Below are 21,532 nucleotides of genomic sequence, written 5' to 3'. Positions count from 1 at the left end.
AGTACTTAATGGCCACAGGCTATCTCAGGTTCTTTTTATTCTCCTAACTACCTGAGCTGTTCACTTACTCCCGTTTTAGACATTTATACCTAAGAATACATTTTAGAGCTTTTTATTTGAAGTTCCACTTCTGACCTAATGGATTCTTGTTTCTTATTCCTCCTTTGTCTAGAATATATCCATTATTTCAACTCTTTCACATCATCCTCTACTCCTTCTTTATCCTTTCAGTGCACTTACTTCAGTTTCTGGGTTAAAATAGATTTATTACCATTAGTCTTACTGTGAAACCTATTACTCCTAAGTCCTGTTGGCTGTTAGTTTTTATTTTTTAACTCTTTATTTCAACTTCCTTATATCTCTTAATTGAATTACTAAAGAAATAGAGGCTATTAGAGGGCCAATTCATATTTTTATTCTCTTAAATGTAAACCTGTTTGTCTTTATTTTCATTCTTCTATTTAATGGCACCACAGATACCATATTTATCACATTTCCTTAGAAAACTGATTTTATAGTTCGATATCTTTTGTCTCTTTTTTGTATTAATAGTCTCTATAACATGCCCTTAAGTCATTGTCATCTTAAGTTATTGGTTAAGAATCTCTGAACTTAGAAAGTACCTTCGAAGGTATTACTAGATCATGGAGGTGAAGTGAGGATATTGGCAGTCTTGGAATGCCTAGAACGTGGTGTTAGCAGGGTCACTGAACTTGTCTTTTCTCCATAGCTCCCATAAGATGGGAACTCCGCAGGTGACCCTGGCCGAGCTCCAGATCCTTCTTGATCAAATGGGCAGCCTGCCCTGTGCCATGCATCAGATTGGTGATGTCAAGGTGAGGAGTGACCTGGCAAGGTGAGATCCATGTTAACGAGAGATACTAGTAAAGACTGAGACATCAGGGAATATTGAGAACTTGACTGCTCTAAGTAGCACCTTCTAACATCAGGTTCTTTTCTAATGAGCTATGGAGATGTGTTGTGGTCCCTTACTGTCTTTGTCTTTGAGAAGCTTAATGATACAAGGGGATATCCTTCCAAGTAGAAATAATTAAATATTCTAAGCAAAGGATAATGTAAAAGTTAGACTCTTGGTATTAGAGAATCTGAGGAAGGAGGAGATTTTCAGCCTTTGGGATCTTAAGCTTTCTAGAGGGATAAAATCATGTTAAAAAGTAGGTCTGGAAAAGTATATTTTAAATAATTAAAGGAGAAGCAAGGGTCTTTAGGGTAAACAGAAGATCTTGGTTGATACCAGGCAGATCGTGTATTTAGGATATGATTGAGGATATCTAAAACAATAATGCTTGTGAGAAAAGGTGGGGAAATGTGTGAGGGCCTGGTACTGGGGCATTGAGATGACAGAGCAATCAGTTTTTTATTCTGTATTTTTGCAGGATGTTCTGGAACAAGTGGAGGCCTTTCAAGCTGAGGCCCGTGAGGCTCTGACCTCACTGCACTCCAGTCCAAAGCTACTGCAATCCCTGTTGCAGAGAGGGCAGCAGCTGGGGGTGGACATGCCAGAAGTCCATCAGCTCCAACAGCAGGTGGAGCAGGCATGCTGGCTAGATGAGGTGAAGCAGGCATTGGCTCCCTCAGCCCAAAGGGGCTCCCTGGTCATCATGCAGGGGCTGCTGGTTACTGGCGCTAAGGTAGCCTCCAGCCCTTCTGTGGACAAAGCCCGGGCTGAGCTGCAGGAACTGCTGACCATTGCAGAACGATGGGAAGAGAAGGCCCATTTCTGCTTGGAGGCCAGGTGGGGCCCAGCCTCTCCCCATCTGAACACTTACTCCAGCTTTTGGGGTGATTCTAAGAATGGTTTCCCTGGATGACTTTGGACCTCATATTCCCAGCTTGGTATCTGCTAAATTCTAAACGATTAACATTACATGTCATCCATTCCCACCTAGATACGTACTATTTTAAAAGCAGCAATTGAAGAAATCTTTCTTGGCTAAATTAATACGTAGGTAGCAGATACCCAGCTTGACATCTTATGGACCTGTATTGCCCCTCCAGTGTTTACAGAGAATTCATCACATTTGGGGCATTGTTATTCACTCACTTTCTGAAGCTTTTTATTGCTTATGCTTTTTGAAGGGAAGTTGAGGACAAAAAAAGTTAATGTATAAATGTGCCCTTTAAGGATTGACTGCTCTTTTTCCAAACATTTTAGAAAGAAGCACTCACCAGCCACACTGGAAGCCATAGTCCGTGAGACAGAAAATATCCCTGTCCACCTGCCTAACATCCAGGCACTCAAAGAAGCTCTGGCTAAGGCACAGGCTTGGATTGCTGATGTGGTTGAGATCCAAGTGAGGACCATGTTCCCCATTTTTCTACTGCAGGGCAACACCTAGAAGGGAGATACTTGTACCTTAGACTGTTGCATGGAGAGGGAAGTTGGGTGGTGGCCTAAGGGAGTTGAGAATGTCAGAATATAAACAGAAGGAAAAGCATGTATGTGGGTCTAGAGCTGAGAAGAGACTGGACATACAGAAGGTCAGCGGAAACAATTCAGAACAAAATAACTGGTCTGGTAGTCTGTTAAGTGGATGTTTTGGTTCTCGCCATTGAAAATAGCTGTAGGAGAAATGTAGCTGCTATCCCGTTTCATCTGTCTAGTATATATAGTGTATGGTTTTTGTGTCCAGTGACTGTAGTGTAATATCCAGCATTGCTCAGCACAATATTAGACACACTAGGTGTTAACCATAATTTAACTGAGCTTTCTCTTGCCCCTGTCACTAGAATGGTGACCACTACCCTTGCTTGGATGATTTGGAGGGCCTGGTGGCTGTGGGCCGGGATCTACCTGTGGGGCTGGAGGAGCTGAGACAGCTAGAGCTGCAGGTACTGACAGCGCACTCATGGAGGGAGAAGGCCTCCAAGACCTTCCTCAAGAAGAATTCTTGCTACACACTACTGGAGGTGAGGCCTGGGACCCTGACCCACAGCCTTACTTGTCTCTGGCCTGGCTGATACAAGTTTCTGTGTGTGAACTGGGGAGGGGAAGATAGCGCGTGGAGGGGATGCTTGCTCATTTCCCTTCTCCCTGTCTCAGGTGCTCTGTCCATGTGCAGATGCTGGCTCAGACAGCACCAAACGTAGCCGGTGGGTTGAGAAGGAGTTGGGGTTGTACAAATCTGACACAGAGCTGCTGGGGCTGTCTGCGCAGGACCTCAGGGACCCAGGCTCTGTGGTAAGGAGCTTGGGCATAGATGGAGAGAAGTTGGGTTCTGGGTATCTCCCTGCAGTGACTGATGCCAGGTGATTATCGTACCATATCTGAGCTGGGTGGTCATGGGTGACCACTTGCTCCCTGAGCCTCAGTTTTTCTGTTTGGGAATGAGTTAAGGGGGTGAGAAAAGGAAGAGGACTGGGTGGTAACCTGATCTCCCCCTGCCCTGGGCATGGCAGATTGTGGCCTTCAAGGAGGGGGAACAGAAGGAGAAGGAGGGTATCCTGCAACTGCGTCGCACCAACTCAGCCAAGCCCAATCCACTGTCATTGTCGGCCACAGCTTCCTCTGCAACCTCCATCTGTGTGTGTGGGCAGGTGCCGGCTGGGGTGGGAGCTCTGCAGTGTGACCTATGTCAGGACTGGTTCCATGGGCGATGTGTGTCGGTGCCACGACTCCTCAGCTCCCCGAGGTCCAGTCCCATCTCATCCCCACTGCTGGCCTGGTGGGAGTGGGACACCAAATTCCTGTGTCCACTGTGCATGCGCTCACGGCGCCCACGCCTGGAGACCATCCTGGCATTGCTAGTAGCCCTGCAGAGACTGCCTGTGCGGCTGCCTGAGGGCGAAGCTCTACAGTGCCTCACAGAGAGGGCCATCAGCTGGCAAGGCCGTGCCAGACAGGCTCTGGCCTCTGAGGATGTGACTGCTTTGTTGAGACGGCTGACAGAGCTTCATCAGCAGCTGCAGGCTGAACCCAGGCCAGAGGAGTGCCCTACCTATCTTTCGGTCCCTATCTCTGACCCTCTCAGAGAGGGCAATGGAAAGGATATGCCTAAGGTGAGCTGCCAGTCCAGCACTTGTCCTCTGATTCCTATCTCCTAGACCCTATCCCTGTTTAGGCTATAGCCTTGTCCCTATCCTCCAATTATCCATTTCCTTTGACTCTGCTTCCCTGTCATTCTGCATACTGTCCACATCACTAGATGATGCTCCCTGCTGGCAGCCTGTCCTCTTCCTCCAAGAAGTGGACAGTCCCAAGTTTGGGGTTGGGAGAGGAAGAATAGGGGCCAGTTCAGTTACCCCTGCCCATTCTTATAGCTCCAGGGGTTGCTGGAGAACAGAGACAGTCCTGAGAAGGTAACGCCAGGGGAGAGCTCAGGTAAGAGAGGTATGTTTAAGTGTGCGTAGGCTGTCAAGTTGACTTCATGTGGAGTGGCCCCTGTGGTCCTTGGACTGTTGTGGTGGGGTAGCCTTTAACTCAACCTATTCCCCTTAACCCTAGACTTGGAGTTGCTGTCCTCACTGTTGCCACAGTTGACTGGCCCTGTATTGGAGCTGCCTGAGGCAACCCGGGCCCCCCTGGAAGAGCTCATGATGGAAGGGGACCTGCTTGAGGTGACCCTGGATGAGAACTACAGTATCTGGCAGCTGCTGCAGGCTGCACAGCCTCCAGACCTGGAGCGAATCCGCACACTGTTGGAGGTGAGAAGAGGGGCAGTACCAGTAGGTCAGGCCAGCCAAGTAGGGAGCCCAGGCCTGACCACCTGCCCACACTGCTTTCTGCTTGTCTGTGTATGATTATAGCTGGAGAAGCCTGGGCATCAAGGGAATTGGACAAGGGACCAGGCATTAGAGAGGCGGCGGCAGCGACGGCGGAAGGTGAACCAGGGTAGGAAGGGTGAAGATCTAACCCAAGAAGACGTGGAGTCAAAAAGATCCCGGGGCTCAGAGGTTAAACCTAAAGAAGGTCAAGAAGAAGAAAAGGCCAAAGAAGAAGCAGGCCATAAAATTACATATGAGACACAACCCATAAATCACAGCGTCATCCTGAAAGGGAATGAAAACTTGCAACAGATGAATGCAGGCCCTTCAGCCTCTTTTCCTTCTTTAACCCCTTTGCTACACCTGTCTTCCCCACATAAGCAAGAGTTGTGACAGCAGTAGAAAAGATTTTTTTGGAAGCCCCACTGCCTCTGGACCAGGACAAAGGAGAATCCTTGACCTTGTACCCTATATAGTATTTGTTACTTAAGATTTTTAATATTCCTAAAAAGTATTGTTATGGAGTCCCTGGGTGATACAAATGGTTAGGTGCTCAACTGCTAATGGAAGAGTTGGCGATTTAAGTCCACCCAGAGGCACCTTGGAAGAAAGCCCTGGTGATCTACTTCCGAAAAATCAGCCATTGAAAACCCTGTGCAGCACAGTTCTACTCTGACACACACGGGGCCGTCATGAGTTGGAATCTACTCAGCATCAACTGGTTTAAAGGTTTTGTTTAAAGCTCAGTTCCTAAGGACCATGCCTCTTGCCAGCACCATTCCTGGGACTAGTTAGTATAAAGTGGGCGATTGCCTAAGCCAGCTTCATATAAACTTCAAGAAAGGCAGGTGTAGCCCCTTATTGTCTGTTTTTTAAAATCCCTTTGTTTCTGTACTTCTCTTTCTTCTTTGTATCTTTAAAACATTTTGGTGCTTCAGACTTTCATCTTTATGCTACCTTTTTTGCCTCTGTCCTTGGTTTACAGTGTAGGAAACTCCTTGTCTGATGTAATTACTTTGTTAAGACCAAAAAGAATAGTGCAAAACAATACTTGGTTACAGCTGTTGTATATTTTTAATTTTATTTTCCATTTATTAAAAATAAATTTAACTATGGACATGTTTTGAAGCTGTGGATTGGGTTTGTTCTTGAAATGTAGGAGAGACTAAGTTGAGAAATCGATCCAAAGAATATGTGATATGGTCAGCATAATTTTTAAGTAGATGACTTTTTGGCAGGGGGTGGGGGGAGTAAGATGTGAGACACGTAAAGGTTCATTTTTCCTCCTGTGAATGTCGAATACACAGCACCATTTGTTGACTAGCTAGCCTTCTTCCATTGACTTCATTTATGTTCCTTTATCAAAAATTGCTGGAAACCCTGGTGGCATGGTGGTTAAGTGCTACTACGGCTGCTAACCAAAGGGTTGGCAGTTCAGATCCACCAGGTGCTCCTTGGAAACTCTCTGGGGCAGTTCTGCTTTGTCCTATAGGGTCACTATGAGTCGGAATCAACTCAACGGCAGTGGGTTTGGGTTTTTTTGTTGGGTTTTGGTTTTGGTTTTATCAAAAATCTGGTGACTGAATTTGTGTATGTCTATTTTTCGGTTTTCTGTCCTGTTCCGTTGTCTATCCCTTCAACAGCAGTACATTGTCTTCATTTACTTATGGTAAGTTTTACCTAGTGTACAGTGTTCTTCCCACTGTATTCTTTTTCAGATTGTTTCAGCTAATCTATTACCAACTTCTTTTTCTCTGTAAGAACTTGGCTTTGAGAACTAGGTTTCACTGAATTGAACTTGAAGTAGCATTTTTCTCTCTCGGCTTTTCTATTCTTTGAAATGATAAACATATATAATATATTTGGTGTAAGAATTCAGTACCATTAGTGAGTAAATATTTTGAGCAAGACCATTAAATCAGTTCAAGCTACTTTCCTATTGTCTCTTTGAGTGATCCAGTCACACAGACTATAATAAACTTCTTAATCTTTTTCCATAACCATATTCTGTCAATCTGGTTTGACCTTTTAGATCAACACTTCACCTATTCCTGGCTTACAAACTGTGAAGGCCAACAAATATCAACATTGGAAGTTAAGATGATTGGCTGCAGAAGGTGACAATTACCAAGAAAGGCAGGCAGTACAGCAGGCAGTAGGCTCAAATCCCAAGAACCAGAGGTCAGATGATGGTGCAGTAGATGCAGAATCCAGAGCAAGCAAGCAAGCTTTGCCAGAAAGTCCATATATACATTGGATACAGGCCACATATGCACCTCGAAAACCCCCCTTAAAACTACCTGGCTGATCAGATCAGGTTACATCATTGAGGATGACTACACCATTACATAACTGCCACCTACATCATTACATAACTGCCAAACCACTGAGAATCATGGCCCAGCCAAGCTGACACACAACCATAGCCATCACAGTATACCACTTATTAACTTGGCTCCTGTATACATCTCTTTAAACTATACACAATCTCTAAATAAAAACAATTGCAAAGTCATTCTTGCACCTAAAGTGATACAGCTAATAAGCATGCAAACAAAATGTAATAGCCTCATTTGTATCTAAGTCAAGAAAACAAATATTTGATGCATACATACAAGGAAGAAATCGACAACAATTACAGTGTTCATTTCAGCAGCTGGTCACATGGTCGTAAGTTCTTCCACAACCCATTGTATATTCCCTTTACCCTCAGCTGGTTGTGGCTCTCTGCCTGGTGGAATAAACCCAACTCTCATTTCTGAAGTGTCTGGGCCATTAGTAATCTTGTTGGAATTGGGCTGCTCTAGTTTTCCCTTGATGCTAATCACAAGGCATGGTTGTACTAAAAGATGCCCTGGGAATCTCCTGTATTCCAGACATAGTTTTTTTTTTTTTTTTTTAACCTCCATTGTGCAACATCAATCTGATTCCTCCCTTGTTAGGGTCATTCACAATAGCCAATATGGTAACTCCCTTCTTTGCTTGTTGATTCGGAGGCACAAGAAGCCAAAAGTGGCAGGTTGGCATTCTTAACTTTCAGTTCAGTGGTATCAGTGATGTGTCTCTAGGTGGGGACGTTTCTACCTTTGACATTAAGACCTCTAGACCTGTATAACATAGAGTCACAGTGACAGGAAGCAAAAGTTTTACAAGTGGGTCGCTAGCGGTAATAGTGGTGCCACTCCCATAGCCACCTCTTGATTTCTGTAACTGTGAATCCTAATTAAGGGAGAAACAGCAGCATATATTTGATACTGGTTTAGAGCATATACAGCCTCCTGGAGAACATTGCCCCAACCCTGCAAAGTGTTACCATCTAACTGGCACCATAATTGTGTCTTTAGAAGGCCATTCAATCATTCTATCAAGCCAGCTCCTTCAGGATGATAGGGAACATGGTAAGAATGGTGAATTCCATGAAAATGGGTGCATTTGCCATACTTCGTTTACTGTGAAGTGAGTCCCTTAATCTGAGGCAATGCTCTATGGGATACCATGATGGTGGAGAAGGCATACTGTGAGTACATGGATGGTAGTTTTGGTGAAGGCACTGCATTCAGGGAAGGCAAACCAGTATCCAGAGTAAGTGTCTATCCCAATAAGAACACAACGCTTCCATGATGGGAGCAGTCCAAAGTAACCTGCTGCTGGATTGCTGGCTGATCACCTCGAGGAATAGTACCATATTAGGGACTCAGTGTTGGCCTCTCTCGCTGGAAGATGGAGCACTCAAGCAGTGGCTGTACCCAAGTTGGCCTTGGTGAGTGGAAGTTCATGTTGTTAAGGCCATGCACAGCTGCCATCCCTGCCACCACAACCACTTTGTTCAAGATCCCACTGGCAATTAAGGGAGTGTTTCCAGAAAGAGGGTGACTTGTTTCCACAATAACATTTCATCGTATCCACTTAACTGTTAAAAACCTCTGCTGAGGTCAACTTCGGTGAGCAGTCACATGAGACAGATATCTTCACTTTGCCCATTCAGAGAGGTCTGTCCACATACCTCTTCCCCATACTTCCTTGTCACCAATTTTCCAATCATGTTCCAACCAAGCACACTATCCAGCCAGATGATTGGCCACAGACCATGAATCAGTATACAGTTTCATATCTGGCCATTTCTCCTTCCAACCAATGTGAAACAGGTGCACTGCTCAAATTTCTGCCCAGAGAGAATTTCCCTTCACCACTGTTTTTCCAGGAGGTCCCAGAAAGGGCTGCAGTGCTGCTGATGTCCACGTTTGAATGGTGCCTACATGTTATGCAAAACCACCTATAAACCAGGCCTGAGTTTTCTTTTCCTCAGTCAACTGACCATGAAGAGTTCAGCAGGCCATAGGTACAGGGTGGGAGGTGGAAGGTAATGTGGCAAGAGTGGATACCATGGGCATTTGGGCCACTTGTGCCTTCAAGTCCTACTTGTGCCCAATCTACCACTGACATTTCAAGGACCATTGGATCCGCCAGATCATATGGGCCAAGTAGCACGGCAGCTTGCCATGGTAGCTTGAATCTGGGGCACAGCCTTCTCTTTTTCTGGTGCCCACTACAAACTAGTAGCTTTTTTAGTCACTTGATAAATTGACTGGAGTAGCACGCCCAAATGAGGCATATATTTATTGCCTCCAAAATCCAAAGAGGCTGTCTTAGGCTAGGTTCTCTAGGGAAACAAAACCAGTAAAGCACATAAATATTTAAGAGATTTACATCAGGGAAATGGCTCACATGGTTGTAGAGGCTGGGATGTCCCAAATCCATAGCTCAGGCTGGAGGTGTCTCCTGTCATGGAGTCACAGGGATGGCAAACTCAAGATTGGTAGGTCAGAGGTCTCTGGTTCACAGTCTGCAAATGAAAAAAATCCCAAGATCAGCAGGGAAGACCACAGATAAGCTGCTGGCTTAGGGCCCAAGAGCTGGAGGTCACATGAACAGGAGCCAGCTGCAGGATCCAGAGCAAGCAAAAGCCTATGAGTCTTAACAGAGAGTTCACTAATAATGCAGGCCACAAGCCCAAGGAAACTCCCTTTCAATTGATTGGCTCCTCACAGCATATCCCATCACATTATATGAAATCTCATCATGGAGGTGATCACATCATCATATGACTGCCAAACCATATCACAACTTCCAAACCACTGAGAATCATGGCCCAGCAAAACTGACACACATTTTTGAGGGGACCAATGTAATCCATGACAGAAGCCTGTCAGACATTGTGCTTCATTTTCAGCTTTAGAAGGTTCCAGATGTAACAATTTATCCTTCATTTTAGAATAAATATCTCAAAATGGTCTACACCACTGGACTCCTAGAAATTTTAGAGAGCCAGAAGGAGCCTGAATTGTAGCAGGATTAATTCCTTATCCTCTATCATGCAGATGTTTTAACAATTTTTAAGTCCACAGTTATTGATGTTCCTTTCTTACTAGGTCCAATCAGCATAATGTCATCAATGTAATGGATGGGAAAGGCAATCAAGGACCCTGCAGACTAAATTATGACACAGGGCTGGAGGGCTGATACACTGCTATATTGCTGAACTTGCCAGCTGAAGGCAAACTGCTTCTGGTATACCTTCAAAACTGGAATTTAGAAAAAGCCCTTGGCCAGATCAATAGCTGCATATCACATACCAGGAGATATATTAATTTGCTCCAGCAATTAACTACACCTGGAACAACACCTGAAATTGGAGCCATCATCTGGTTAAGTTTACAAAAATCTACCTTCTTTCTCCAAGATCCATCAGTTTTTCGCACAGGCTATATATATGAGTTGAATGATGATGTGGTGGGAATCACCATCCCTGCATCCTTCAAGTCCCTGATGGTGACTGGAAATTTTGGAATCCCTCCAGGAATGTGGTATTGCTCTTGGTTTACTATTTCCCTAGGTAGGGGCGGCTCTACTGGCTTCCACTTGACTTTTCCTACCATAATAGCTCTTACTGCACTTGCCAGAGATCCAACATAGGGGTCCTGATAGTTGCTGAGTGTATCTATGCCCATTATGCATTCTGTAATCAGGGAAATCACTACAAGATGCATTTGTGGACTAACTGAACCTACTGTGAGACAAACCTGAGCTAATACTCCATTAATAACCTGAGTTCCATATCCACCCAGTCTGAATGGTAGAACACAGTGATGTTTTGGGGTCCTGGAATTAGTGTCAGTTCTGAGCCAGTAACCAGTAATCTCCAAAAAGTCTGATTATTACCTTTTTCCCAATGAACTGTCAGTCTCACAAAAGGCTTTAGATCCCTTTGAGGAAGCATGGAAGAAAGATTTACAGAATAAATTGGCTGATCACATCATGGAAGATGACTACATCATTACATAACTGCCAAGTGGCTGAGAATCATGGCCCAGCCAATTTGACACACTACATTGACTATCATACACACCAAACCAAATGGCCTAGCATGAGCATTTGAAGGCACACAGTAATGTTACCACAGCCAGATATAGATCAAAGCAAAAGTGGGATGCTGCAAGAGATTATGAGTGCTTTCTGTGCTCTGACTGCTGACAGAAGCACAACAATGTAAAAGGGAGTATCACAGGATTCTATGAAAATCACAGATGATGTGACCACAGAGATATGAATTAAAGCACTGAGTGTTGCAGAGAAGGCTCTGAATGGTCACCCTAGTGTGATTACAGAGGGAGAATCACCAAAGTGTAATGTAGATGTCTGAAGAGAGTATGAGTCCTAACTGTAGTATCACTGCAGATGTACAACAAGCCAAAGGTGGTGCTTCAGAAGCTTGTTAAAACTACAGTATGAGAACAGATGCCTACCAAAGCCAGAGGTACCTGTCATGGGTAGTTCTGAAAAATTACTTGATATTTCCACAAATATTTGTATACTTAGGCCGAAGAGAATTTATGTAGTGACTGTGGGTGTCCACTGTTGGGTGACCACTAAATGAATTTCACCAGACAAACTTGTATCACAAAACATTGAGTGTACACTGTGGTGGGGTTGCTTTTAGGAGCAGACCAAAGTAAAGAGTAAGCAAAGGAGCATCTGAGAGTTCTCCATATTGTGAGCCCAGGGGTTCATATCACAGCCAAAAAGGAGTGTCACATATGACTAGGAATTTGTCCTATAGTGTGACTTCAGAAAAACACAAACCACAGAAACTGACAAAAGAATATCTGAGAGCTCATCTGCTACGACCTCAGACAGATGCACACCAAAGCCTAGGGGGTGGTGCAAGAATTTTTTAGTGTCATTTTGATGTGAGGACATATGGATATGGACATCAAGTCAAATGGCAGAGAATGTGAACCTCTGAGTGTTCAATTCTATGAACAGATGCATGCCAAAACTTGAGGGGAATGTCTGTGGAGCTTTGAGTGCTCACTGGCATAACCATGGAAAGAGGTATGCAAAAGCCAAAGAGAGCAATGCAGGAGGCTATAAGAGCTCACTTAGTTTAATTGCATACAAATGTATATCCAAGAAAAAAAGGGGATGTGGCAGGAGATTATATGAGCTCACTTTTGTGTGACTGCAGAGAGGTGCACAGCAAAGCAGGAGATCTGAGAGCTTATTTTGATATGATGGCTGACAAATGAATACCAAACCCAAAGGAGATGTCATATGAGTTTGGAGTGAATGCAATTTGCAAACCATATCCAAAGGAGGTTAGACAGAAGGAAAATCTAAAGGGAAATGCTATGCCAAAATCTGAATCTGACTAGGGTATGACTGCACAAAGATAAACATCAAAGTCAAATTGCAGTGAAGTAGACGCATCTGTATGCTCACTGGTATGATCACAGACAGATGAACTCCAAAGCCAAAGGAACATGTTGCAGAAGCCTCTGAGGGTTCACTGTTATAAGACCACATATAGATGCATACAAAAGCAAAGGGAGGGTTCCTCAGAGCCTCTGAGCAGTTCCTTTAATATGACTAGAGAAAGATGCACATCAAATCAAATGGGTGCCATTGAACCATCTCAGTGCTCACTGTGGAGTGACCTCAGAGTATACCAAAGATAATGCAGGATGTAGCAGCATGCTATAAATAGCACTAAAGCTGATTGTGGTGGAACCACATTTAGATGCACAAAAAGCAAGCCAGTGGTGTATAATTATCTGAGTGTCCATTGTGGTTTGCTCACAGACAAATGCACTCCAAGACATATCGGAGTATAATGAGTCTTTGAGTACCAACTGTGGTGTGACCACACACTTAAATACAACAAAATCACAAAGGAATACCTCAGAAAAGTCATAGATCTCAAGTGGCATGACCACAGATCATTGCACACCAAAGCTAAGGGAGATCCTGAAAGAACTGAAAGTGTTCACCGTGGTATGAACACAGACAGATGTACATCTAAACCAAAGCAGGGTTCCCAGAATCTCAGAATGCTCACGGCAGTGAAGTAGCAAACAAATACAAACAAAGGCAAAGACAGATACTGCAGGAGCGCCTGAATCGTCAGGGTTGTGTCACCATAGACCATAAACACTAAAGTAAAAAAAAAAAAGTGCTGCCAGAGTCTGTTACTCACCACAATGCAAGAGAATGTGCCTCAGGAAATTCAGAGAGCTTATGGTAGTATACAGACAGAGGTATATCACATATATGGGATGTATGCAGAGATACGTACTAAAGCAAAATGGGTATGCTGTAGGAGCTCTTGAGTGTTCATTGTGTGACATAGACAGATGTACATCAAAGCAAACAGGGTGGTAGGGCCATAAGAACTCTGAGTACTCTCTACAGTGTAATCAGAGACAGATACGCACGAAATCATAGTGGTTCTGTGGGACCACTTGAGTGTTAATGGTAGTGTAACCTCAGGCAAATGTGCAACAGCCAAAAGGGGATGTAGGTAAGTGCTCACTGTTCTGTGACTTCAAATAGAGCATACTAGGGTGGGGACAGGGGTCTTGCTGCTGGAGTCTCCACATGCTTACTGTGGTGTGCTCAAAGACAGATGCAGAAAAAAAGCCAAAAGTGTGGTATAGGATTTGACCACAGTCAGATGCATACCCAGCCAAAAGAGGCTGCCACATAAGTCTCTGAGTACTCACACTGGTGTGAAAAGTAAGGTGTTGCACGAACACTTAAGTGATCAATGAACTGAGAGAGAGGTATGCCAAAGCCAAAGGGGTATTATAGGAGCCAGTGTGTGCTTATAGTGTTGCACTCATTGAGAAGTGCTCATGAAGACAAAGATTATATCATGGGAATCTTTGAGTCCTCACTGTGGTGTGAGAAGAGACAGCTGCATGCCAAAGCAAAAGGGCACTGTCATATTAGCCTCTGAGTTTCTATTTTGGTGGGAACACAGAAACATACTAAAGCCTCAGGGGTTTACTATAGAGATTCTAAGTGCTTACTTGACATGATCACAGAGAGATGTACACCAAAATAAAGGGCATAGGAGATTTATGAGTACTCAACTGCAGTATGACTAAAGAGCAAGCACGAAAACCAAATGGATATCTCAGGAGACTCTGAATGCTCACTCTGGTGTTAGAAAAAAAAGGGTGTCTTCTAGTAGCCATTGGCTTGTGAATGCAGACAGTTGCACACTCATGGCAAACAGGACACTGCAGAAGCCTATGAATGCTCACTGTGTTGTAACTGCACAAGGATTTACACCAATGCCAAAATAGGAATTGTACAGGAGCCTGTGAAGGTACACTATAGTGTGATCTCTGAAACACATATGCCAGAGCCAAAGATGGGTGCTTCAGGAACTATGTGTCAAATGCAACCAAAACCAAAGGTACCTGCTACATCAGCCTTTGTACTCAGTATTGTGTAACTATTGACAGAGGAACACCAAATAAATTGGGGCATCGTGGCGGTCTTTAAGAGCTCACAGTAGTGTGGTAACAGACTGTTGTTGTTGTTAGCTGCCGTCTAGTCGGATCCGACTCGTAGTGACCCTGTCCACAACAGAACGAAACACTGCCCGGTCCTGTGCCATCCTTACGATCATTGTTATGCTTGAGCTTATTGTTGTACCCACTGTGTCAATCCACCTCGTTGAGGGTCTTCCTCTTTTCTGCTGACCCTGTACTCTGCCAAGCATGCTGTGCTTCTCCAGGGACTGATCCCTCCTGACAACATCTCCAAAGTATGTAAGATGCAGTTTCACCATCATTGCCTCTAAGGAGCATTCTGGCCACATTTCTTCCAAGACAGATTTTTCATTCTTTTGGCAGTCCGCGGTACATTCAATATTCTTCACCAACACAATCCAAAGGCATCAGTTCTTCTTCAGTCTTCCTTATTCTTTGTCCAGCTTTCACGTGCATATGATGTGATTGAAAATACCATGGCTTGGGTCAGGCACACCTTAGTCTTCAGGGTGACATCTTTGCTCTTCGACACTTTGAAGAGGTCCTTTGCAACCACTAGGGCCAAAGATGAAGAAATAGAAGATTTTTATCAGCTGCTGCAGTCTGAAATTGATTGAACACACAATCAAGATGCATTGATAATTACTGGTGATCAGAAGGTGGAAGTTGGAAACAAAGAAGAAGGATCAGTAGTTGGAAAATATGGCCTTGGTAATAGAAACAATGCTGGAGATTGGATGACAGAATTTTGCAAGACCAACAACTTCTTCATGGCAGATACCTTCTTTCACCAACATAAACAATGACTGTATACATGGACCTTGCCAGATGGAACACACAGAAATCAAATTGACTACGTCTGTGGAATGAGAAGATGGAGAAGCTCAATATCATCAGTCAGAACAAGGCCAGGGGCCAACTGTGGAAGAGACCATCAATTGCTCATATGCAAGTTCAAGCTGAAACTGAAGAAAATCAGAGCAAGGCCCCAAGAGCCAAAATATGACCTTGAGTATATCCCACCTGAATTTAGAGACCATCTGAAGAATAGATTTGATGCACTGAACACCAGTGACCGAAGACCAGACGAGTTGTGGAATGACATCAAGGACATCGTACATGAAGAAACAAGAGGTCATTGAAAAGACAGGAAAGAAAGAAAAGACCAAGATGGATGTCACAGGAGACTCTGAAACTTGCTCTTGAGCATTGAGCAGCTAAAGCAAAAGGAAGAATTGATGAAGTAAAAGAACTGAACAGAAGATTTCAAAGCACCTCTCGAGAAGACAAAGTAAAGTATTATAATGGCATGTGCAAAGAGTTGGAGATGGAAAACCAAAAGGGAAGAACACGCTCGGCATTTCTCAAGCTGAAAGAACTCAAGAAAAGATTCAAGCCTCGAGTTGCAATAGTGAAGGATTCCATGGGGAAAATATTAAACAACACAGGAAGCATCAAAAGAAGACAGAAGGAATACACAGAGTCATTATACCAAAAAGAATTAGTTGATATTCAACCATCTCAAGAGGCGGCATATGATCAGGAACTGATGGTACTGAAGGAAGAAGTCCAAGCTGCTCTGAAGGCATTGGTGAAAAACAAGGCTCCAGGAATTGATGGAATATCAACTGAGATGTTTCAACAAACAGATGCAGTGCTGGAAGTGCTCACTCGTCTATGCCAAGAAATATGGAAGACAGCTTCCTGGCCAACTGATTGGAAGAGATCCATATTTATGACTATTCCCAAGAGAGGTGATCCAACCAAATGTGGAAATTATAGAACAATATCATTAATATCACATGCAAGCAAATTGGCTGAAGATCATTCAAAAATGGCTGCAGCAGTATATCGACAGGGAACTGCCAGAAATTCAGGCCAGTTTCAGAAGAGAACGTGGAACCAGGGATATCATTGCTGGTGTCAGATGGATCCTGGCTGAAAACAGAGAATATCAGAAGGATGTTTACCTGTGTTTTATTGATTATGCAAAGGCATTGGACCATGTGGTTCAAAACAAACTATGGATAACACTGTGAAGAATGGGAATTCCAGAACACTTAATTGTGCTCATGAGGAACCTTTACATAGATCAAGAGGCAGTTGTTCGGACAGAACAAGGGGATACTGATTGGTTTAAAGTCAGGAAAGGTGTGCATCAGGGTTGTATTCTGTCACCATACCTATTTAATCTGTATGCTGAACAAATAATCTGAGAAGCTGGACTATGTGAAGAAGAACGGGGCATCAAGATTGGAGAAAGACTCATTAACAACCTGCGTTATACAGATGACACAACCTTCCTTGCTGAATATGAAGAGGACTTGAAGCACTTACTAATGAAGATCAAAGACCACAGCCTTCAGTATGGATTACACTTCAACATAAAGAAAACAAAAATCCTCACAACTGGACCAATGAGCAATATCATGATAAATGGAGAGAAGATTGAAGTCATCAAGGATTTCATTTTACTTGGATCCACAATCAATAGCCACGGAAGCAGCAGTAAAGAAATCCAAAGACCCATTGCATTGGGTAAATCTACTGCAAAGGACCTCTTCAAAGTGTTGAAGAGCAAAGATGACACCCTGAAGACTAAGGTGTGCCTGACCCAAGCCATGGTATTTTCAATCACATCATATACATGTGAAAGCTGGACAACGAATAAGGAAAACTGCAAAAGAGTTGATGCCTTTGGATTGTGGTGTTGGGGAAGAATATTGAATATACCATGGACTTCCAAAAGAACGAACAAATCAGTCTTGGAAGAAGTGTGGCCAGAATGCCCCTTACAGGCAAGGATGGCGTGACTGTGTCTTACATACTTTGGACATGTTGTCAGGAGGGATCAGTCCCTGGAGAAGGACATCATGGTTGGCACAGTACAGGGTCAGCAGAAAAGACGAAGACCCTTAACAAGGTGGATTGACACAGTGGCTGCAACAATGAGCTCAAGCATAACGATTGTAAGGGTGGCGCAGGACCGGGCAGTGTTTCATTCTGTTGTGCATAGGGTCACTATGAGCCAGAACTGACTCGACAGCACCTAACAACAACAACAGAAAGTAAATAAATAAAATCTTCTCATGCTACCTTTTCCAAGCTTCTGTGAGTGCTTTGGCATTGGACTGAGTGCTGAACCTACCATCACACCTGGAAGTGACGACTGTGAGAAAACAGTGGATAGCCTCACTTTCTGTGCTTTCTACCTTTGGACATTATCCACAGTCATAAGACTGGTAAACTGATGTCATGGACAAGCAGAACAGATTGAATCCTACAAACTCAGGCACTACCTCTGAAATCACGGACTAATGTTTTTGGACTGGACTTAAAACCTTGGGGCAAAAGGTCCCATGATAGGAGAGATCTATTGGGAGTCCTATTTTCCTGACTGCTTAATTAATGTCCTGCTTATAAGCTCTTTCTTTTCATGGGGTCTATGTGTGGTTGTACTTCTTGTATATATATGTGCCCTGACTACTGTGACACTGCCTCAGCCCTGGAAGACATTCAGGATCATTTTCAGCTTACTGGCCAGAATTTTGCTGTGCCTGAATCAATGCCTGGGGCTAAATTAGAAGAAAAAAAAAATCCTCACAAAAAATTAAGGACGATGCCTCCTGGCTCTCTAAAATACACCCAATAGGGAGCACAACGTGGTAGCCTATGTTTCTCACTTGAGTCCTGAAAAACCTAGGGGTGAAACTGAGGAGTCCAACCCCTTGTTAAAGATTTGTGTGTGATTTTTTTCAGGCCCTTACACAGGCAATTACAAAGGCTTCACCTGGCAGGGCTCAGTGGGAAAGCTGCCCTTCCTAACTAGATTTGGTACAAAAGTATCAGTCTAAAAGACTCAATCTTCCAAATGGTGTGCAGAACTGAAATGCATCAGAGTTGTGCACAGTGCTATGGTCATGCAGCTTATTGTCCAAAATGGGCAATGAGCATACCAGAATTTGTGGCCACTTTACTTCTTTTTTTTTTTTTAATCTGGAATGTCAGTGAGGGTCATGGAGTGGACTATCAGGCATGTGGCCTTCCAACGCTTACCTGGACCACCTGATCAGAGTCTTGGGCCTGTAACACCCTGATGATGGACCCTCCCTCTGTCCCAGTTCCTACTTTCTTATCAGGAAAATTCCTTGTTCTGGGTACATAGTGAATCTTCTTTGTGTTTCTTTCTGTTTAAGCATTAGTCATGTGGTACATGGCCAAACTCACTGCTGTATCTCTTCCAGCAAGTAAGAAACACGGTTCTTCACCTGTAGTGCGGAACAGGGTTGTGTGCAGACCACCAGCCTTGCATGGGTTGGGGAGTAAAACCAGTTGTCCATGGGAGAATGATGCCCAAATATGAAACTAATTGTTCTGGGTCTTTTCTCTATGTTAGTAAAGCATTATTCTAACCAGTGTTTGTGAGTCATGCCTTTCTTGGAGACAACATCCATTAGAAGATAAATAGATAAGCCAAATGTGGCATATACTCAGTCATAAAGAGAAATGAAGCTCTGATACATCCTATGATGAATCTTGAAAACATTGCGCTGATACTGAAATAAGTCAACCCTACTTATGTAAAATACCTAACCAATTGCTGTAGAGCTAATTCAGATTGATAGGGACCTCATTGTGTCAAAGTAGGCCAATCTTTTGGTTAACAGCCAAACACATTAATTATTTGGATCATTAAAAGACTCCATGAAATATCTAGAATAGGTAATTGCATAGAGGGGAAAGCTTATTGGTAGTAACCAGAGACTGGAGAAAGGTATTGAGTTTCTGTTACTGGTGATGAAAACATTGATTCATGCTCCCCATCTTCCCCCTTCACTCATTTCTGGGCAATGAGTGCTGGTACCAGTATTTCATAGCTTCCAGAGCTTCTGCCTCTGAAGCTGAGAGACTCTCTGTGCTCCTGCCAGAGGGCGAAGGGAGGCAGTACAGATGAGGCTGGTACAGATATCTGAATGTTACCTGACACAGCATTTCCTAAAGGCGACCCTCCTTATATGTACACAAAGAGTCTCTGTTAACACTTCAGTGCCACAGGCACTCAGCCCTGGACACTCATCTGCTTGCCCAACTGGTGCCAATTTGCTTGCTAGGATTTTTTCCACACCTGCAAGTAGCTAACAACTTCTGGGCATGCGAGGAAACATGATGCTGGGGCCTCTTCTTAGCCAGTCTGAGCCTGAGAAGCTCCTCGACCATGGGAAGACTGTATTTCTCTGCTCTTGTAGGAGTGTGGGCGTCACATCATAGTGGGCATGCACACTATGTAAAGATGTGTGTGTGCTTGCTGTAGCGCTTCTGTTCTACCTCCTAGTTTCATTACATACTGCCTGCGGTCTTAAAAAACTTGCAAGCAGCCACTGAAGGCAAAACAATTGGTCTGTATTCACCTGGAGCAAGAGAGGAAGAAGCAGGGTCAGGAACAGGAGAATTTGGAACGTGTGGCTAATTGTCTCCATGAACAACTCCCCCCTGTGCCATGAGACCAGAACTGGATGGTGCTCATCTATCATTACCAAACGTTTTGGTCAAAGATTCTTTTGAAGAATCCTGATTTAAATGAGGGAAAAGGCAGAAGAGTCTAAGACTACTTTCTGGAGTCATGGGGGCTGGTAAACCCCTGAGACTAATGCCCTGAGATAATCTTTAAAATTTAAATCAGAAATATCCTTTGAAGTCTTCTTAAAACCAAACAATAGTTTAGCTCAACTAGTAAAAAAGTGTCTGCATTGAGCATCAGGACCTTTTAAGAGCTATCTGTATGGGATCAGAGTGAAAACATGAACTCAAAAACAAGATAAGAAACTTAGGGGCAATGAGTTTATGTTAATGGAGGAGAAAAAACCTACAAGAGGAGGGTGAGAATGGTTGTACAACTCAGGGAATGTAATCAATGTCACTGAATTGCACACGTAGAATGGTTTAGTTGGTGGATATTTTGCTGTGTATATTCTCAACAAAAAAAAGAGATGTTTATCACTGAACAATGAACACATATATGATAAACAAATAGAATATATGCAAAGCTTCTATAGCCCTTGAATCTGTAGTTACAAGATTTTGATATCTATGGCTTCCTTCATTCATTACACTCCATATTTCCCTTTTCCTCAGCCAGTACCTCAGCTGTTCTGTTTTTTATCAATCAGCCTGCCTTTTTCAGTTGCTGTTGTTTTACATAAAACTCTATTATTGCATCAAAAGCACTAAAAAAAATCTATAAAAAATCCCCTTTTTACCTGTACAGGTAGTCTCCAACCTTCAACTGGGTTCCAATGACTCCATCACCAGTTGGTTCTGACATAAGTCAATACTGTATTTTCTTTTTTTAGTTTTCATTATTATTGCCTTTTATTAGTAGTATCTTTATAAATCTGATCTTGTCTTTGGGAATTGGAAGCATTACATATGGACAAATATTCCCATACATATGTAAAAAAATTTGTTGTTAGGTGTCATCGAGTCAGTTCCAGCTCATAGCGACCCTATGCACAACAGAACGAAACACTGCCCGGTCCTGCGCCACCCTTACAATCGTTGTCATGCTTGAGCTCATTGTTGCAGCCACTGTGTCAATCAACCTTGTGAAGGGTCTTGCTCTTTTCCGCTGACCCTGTACTGTGCCAACCAGGATGTCCTTCTCCAGGGACTGATCCCTCCTGACAACATGTCCAAAGTATGTAAGACACAGTCACTCCACCCTTGCCTCTAAGGGGCATTCTGGCCACACTTCTTCCAAGTCTGATTTGTTCGTTCTTTTGGAAGTCCATGGTATATTCAATATTCTTCCCCAACACCACAATTCAAAGGCATCAACTCTTCTTCGGTCTTCCTTATTCATTGTCCAGCTTTCACATGTATATGATGTGATTGAAAATACCATGGCTTGGGTCAGGCACACCTTAGTCTTCAGGGTGACATCTTTGCTCTTCAACACTTTGAAGAGGTCC

General features: G+C 43.5%; 1 protein-coding gene across 2 annotated transcripts in view; it reads left to right on the top strand.

Moving 5' to 3' along the window:
- Positions 1 to 5,785, top strand: part of LOC135229092 (lysine-specific demethylase 5C-like) — a 78,687-nt gene extending 72,902 nt beyond the window's left edge. For both annotated transcript variants that reach the window (XM_064278891.1, XM_064278890.1), the window contains exons 19-27: positions 731 to 836; positions 1,398 to 1,756; positions 2,177 to 2,315; positions 2,752 to 2,931; positions 3,065 to 3,202; positions 3,421 to 4,020; positions 4,282 to 4,351; positions 4,466 to 4,665; positions 4,768 to 5,785. In XM_064278891.1, the coding sequence (XP_064134961.1) occupies positions 731 to 836; positions 1,398 to 1,756; positions 2,177 to 2,315; positions 2,752 to 2,931; positions 3,065 to 3,202; positions 3,421 to 4,020; positions 4,282 to 4,351; positions 4,466 to 4,665; positions 4,768 to 5,118 (2,143 nt within the window). In that variant the 3' untranslated portion in view covers positions 5,119 to 5,785. The remainder of the gene's footprint in view (positions 1 to 730; positions 837 to 1,397; positions 1,757 to 2,176; positions 2,316 to 2,751; positions 2,932 to 3,064; positions 3,203 to 3,420; positions 4,021 to 4,281; positions 4,352 to 4,465; positions 4,666 to 4,767) is intronic.
- The last annotated feature ends 15,747 nt before the right edge of the window (positions 5,786 to 21,532 follow it).

Source organism: Loxodonta africana, chromosome Y, assembly GCF_030014295.1.
Source record: "Loxodonta africana isolate mLoxAfr1 chromosome Y, mLoxAfr1.hap2, whole genome shotgun sequence".
NCBI classification, from domain to species: Eukaryota; Metazoa; Chordata; class Mammalia; order Proboscidea; family Elephantidae; genus Loxodonta; species Loxodonta africana.
The sequence above is the reverse complement of the archived record's forward strand: the minus strand, read 5'-3'. Positions and strand labels throughout refer to the sequence as shown.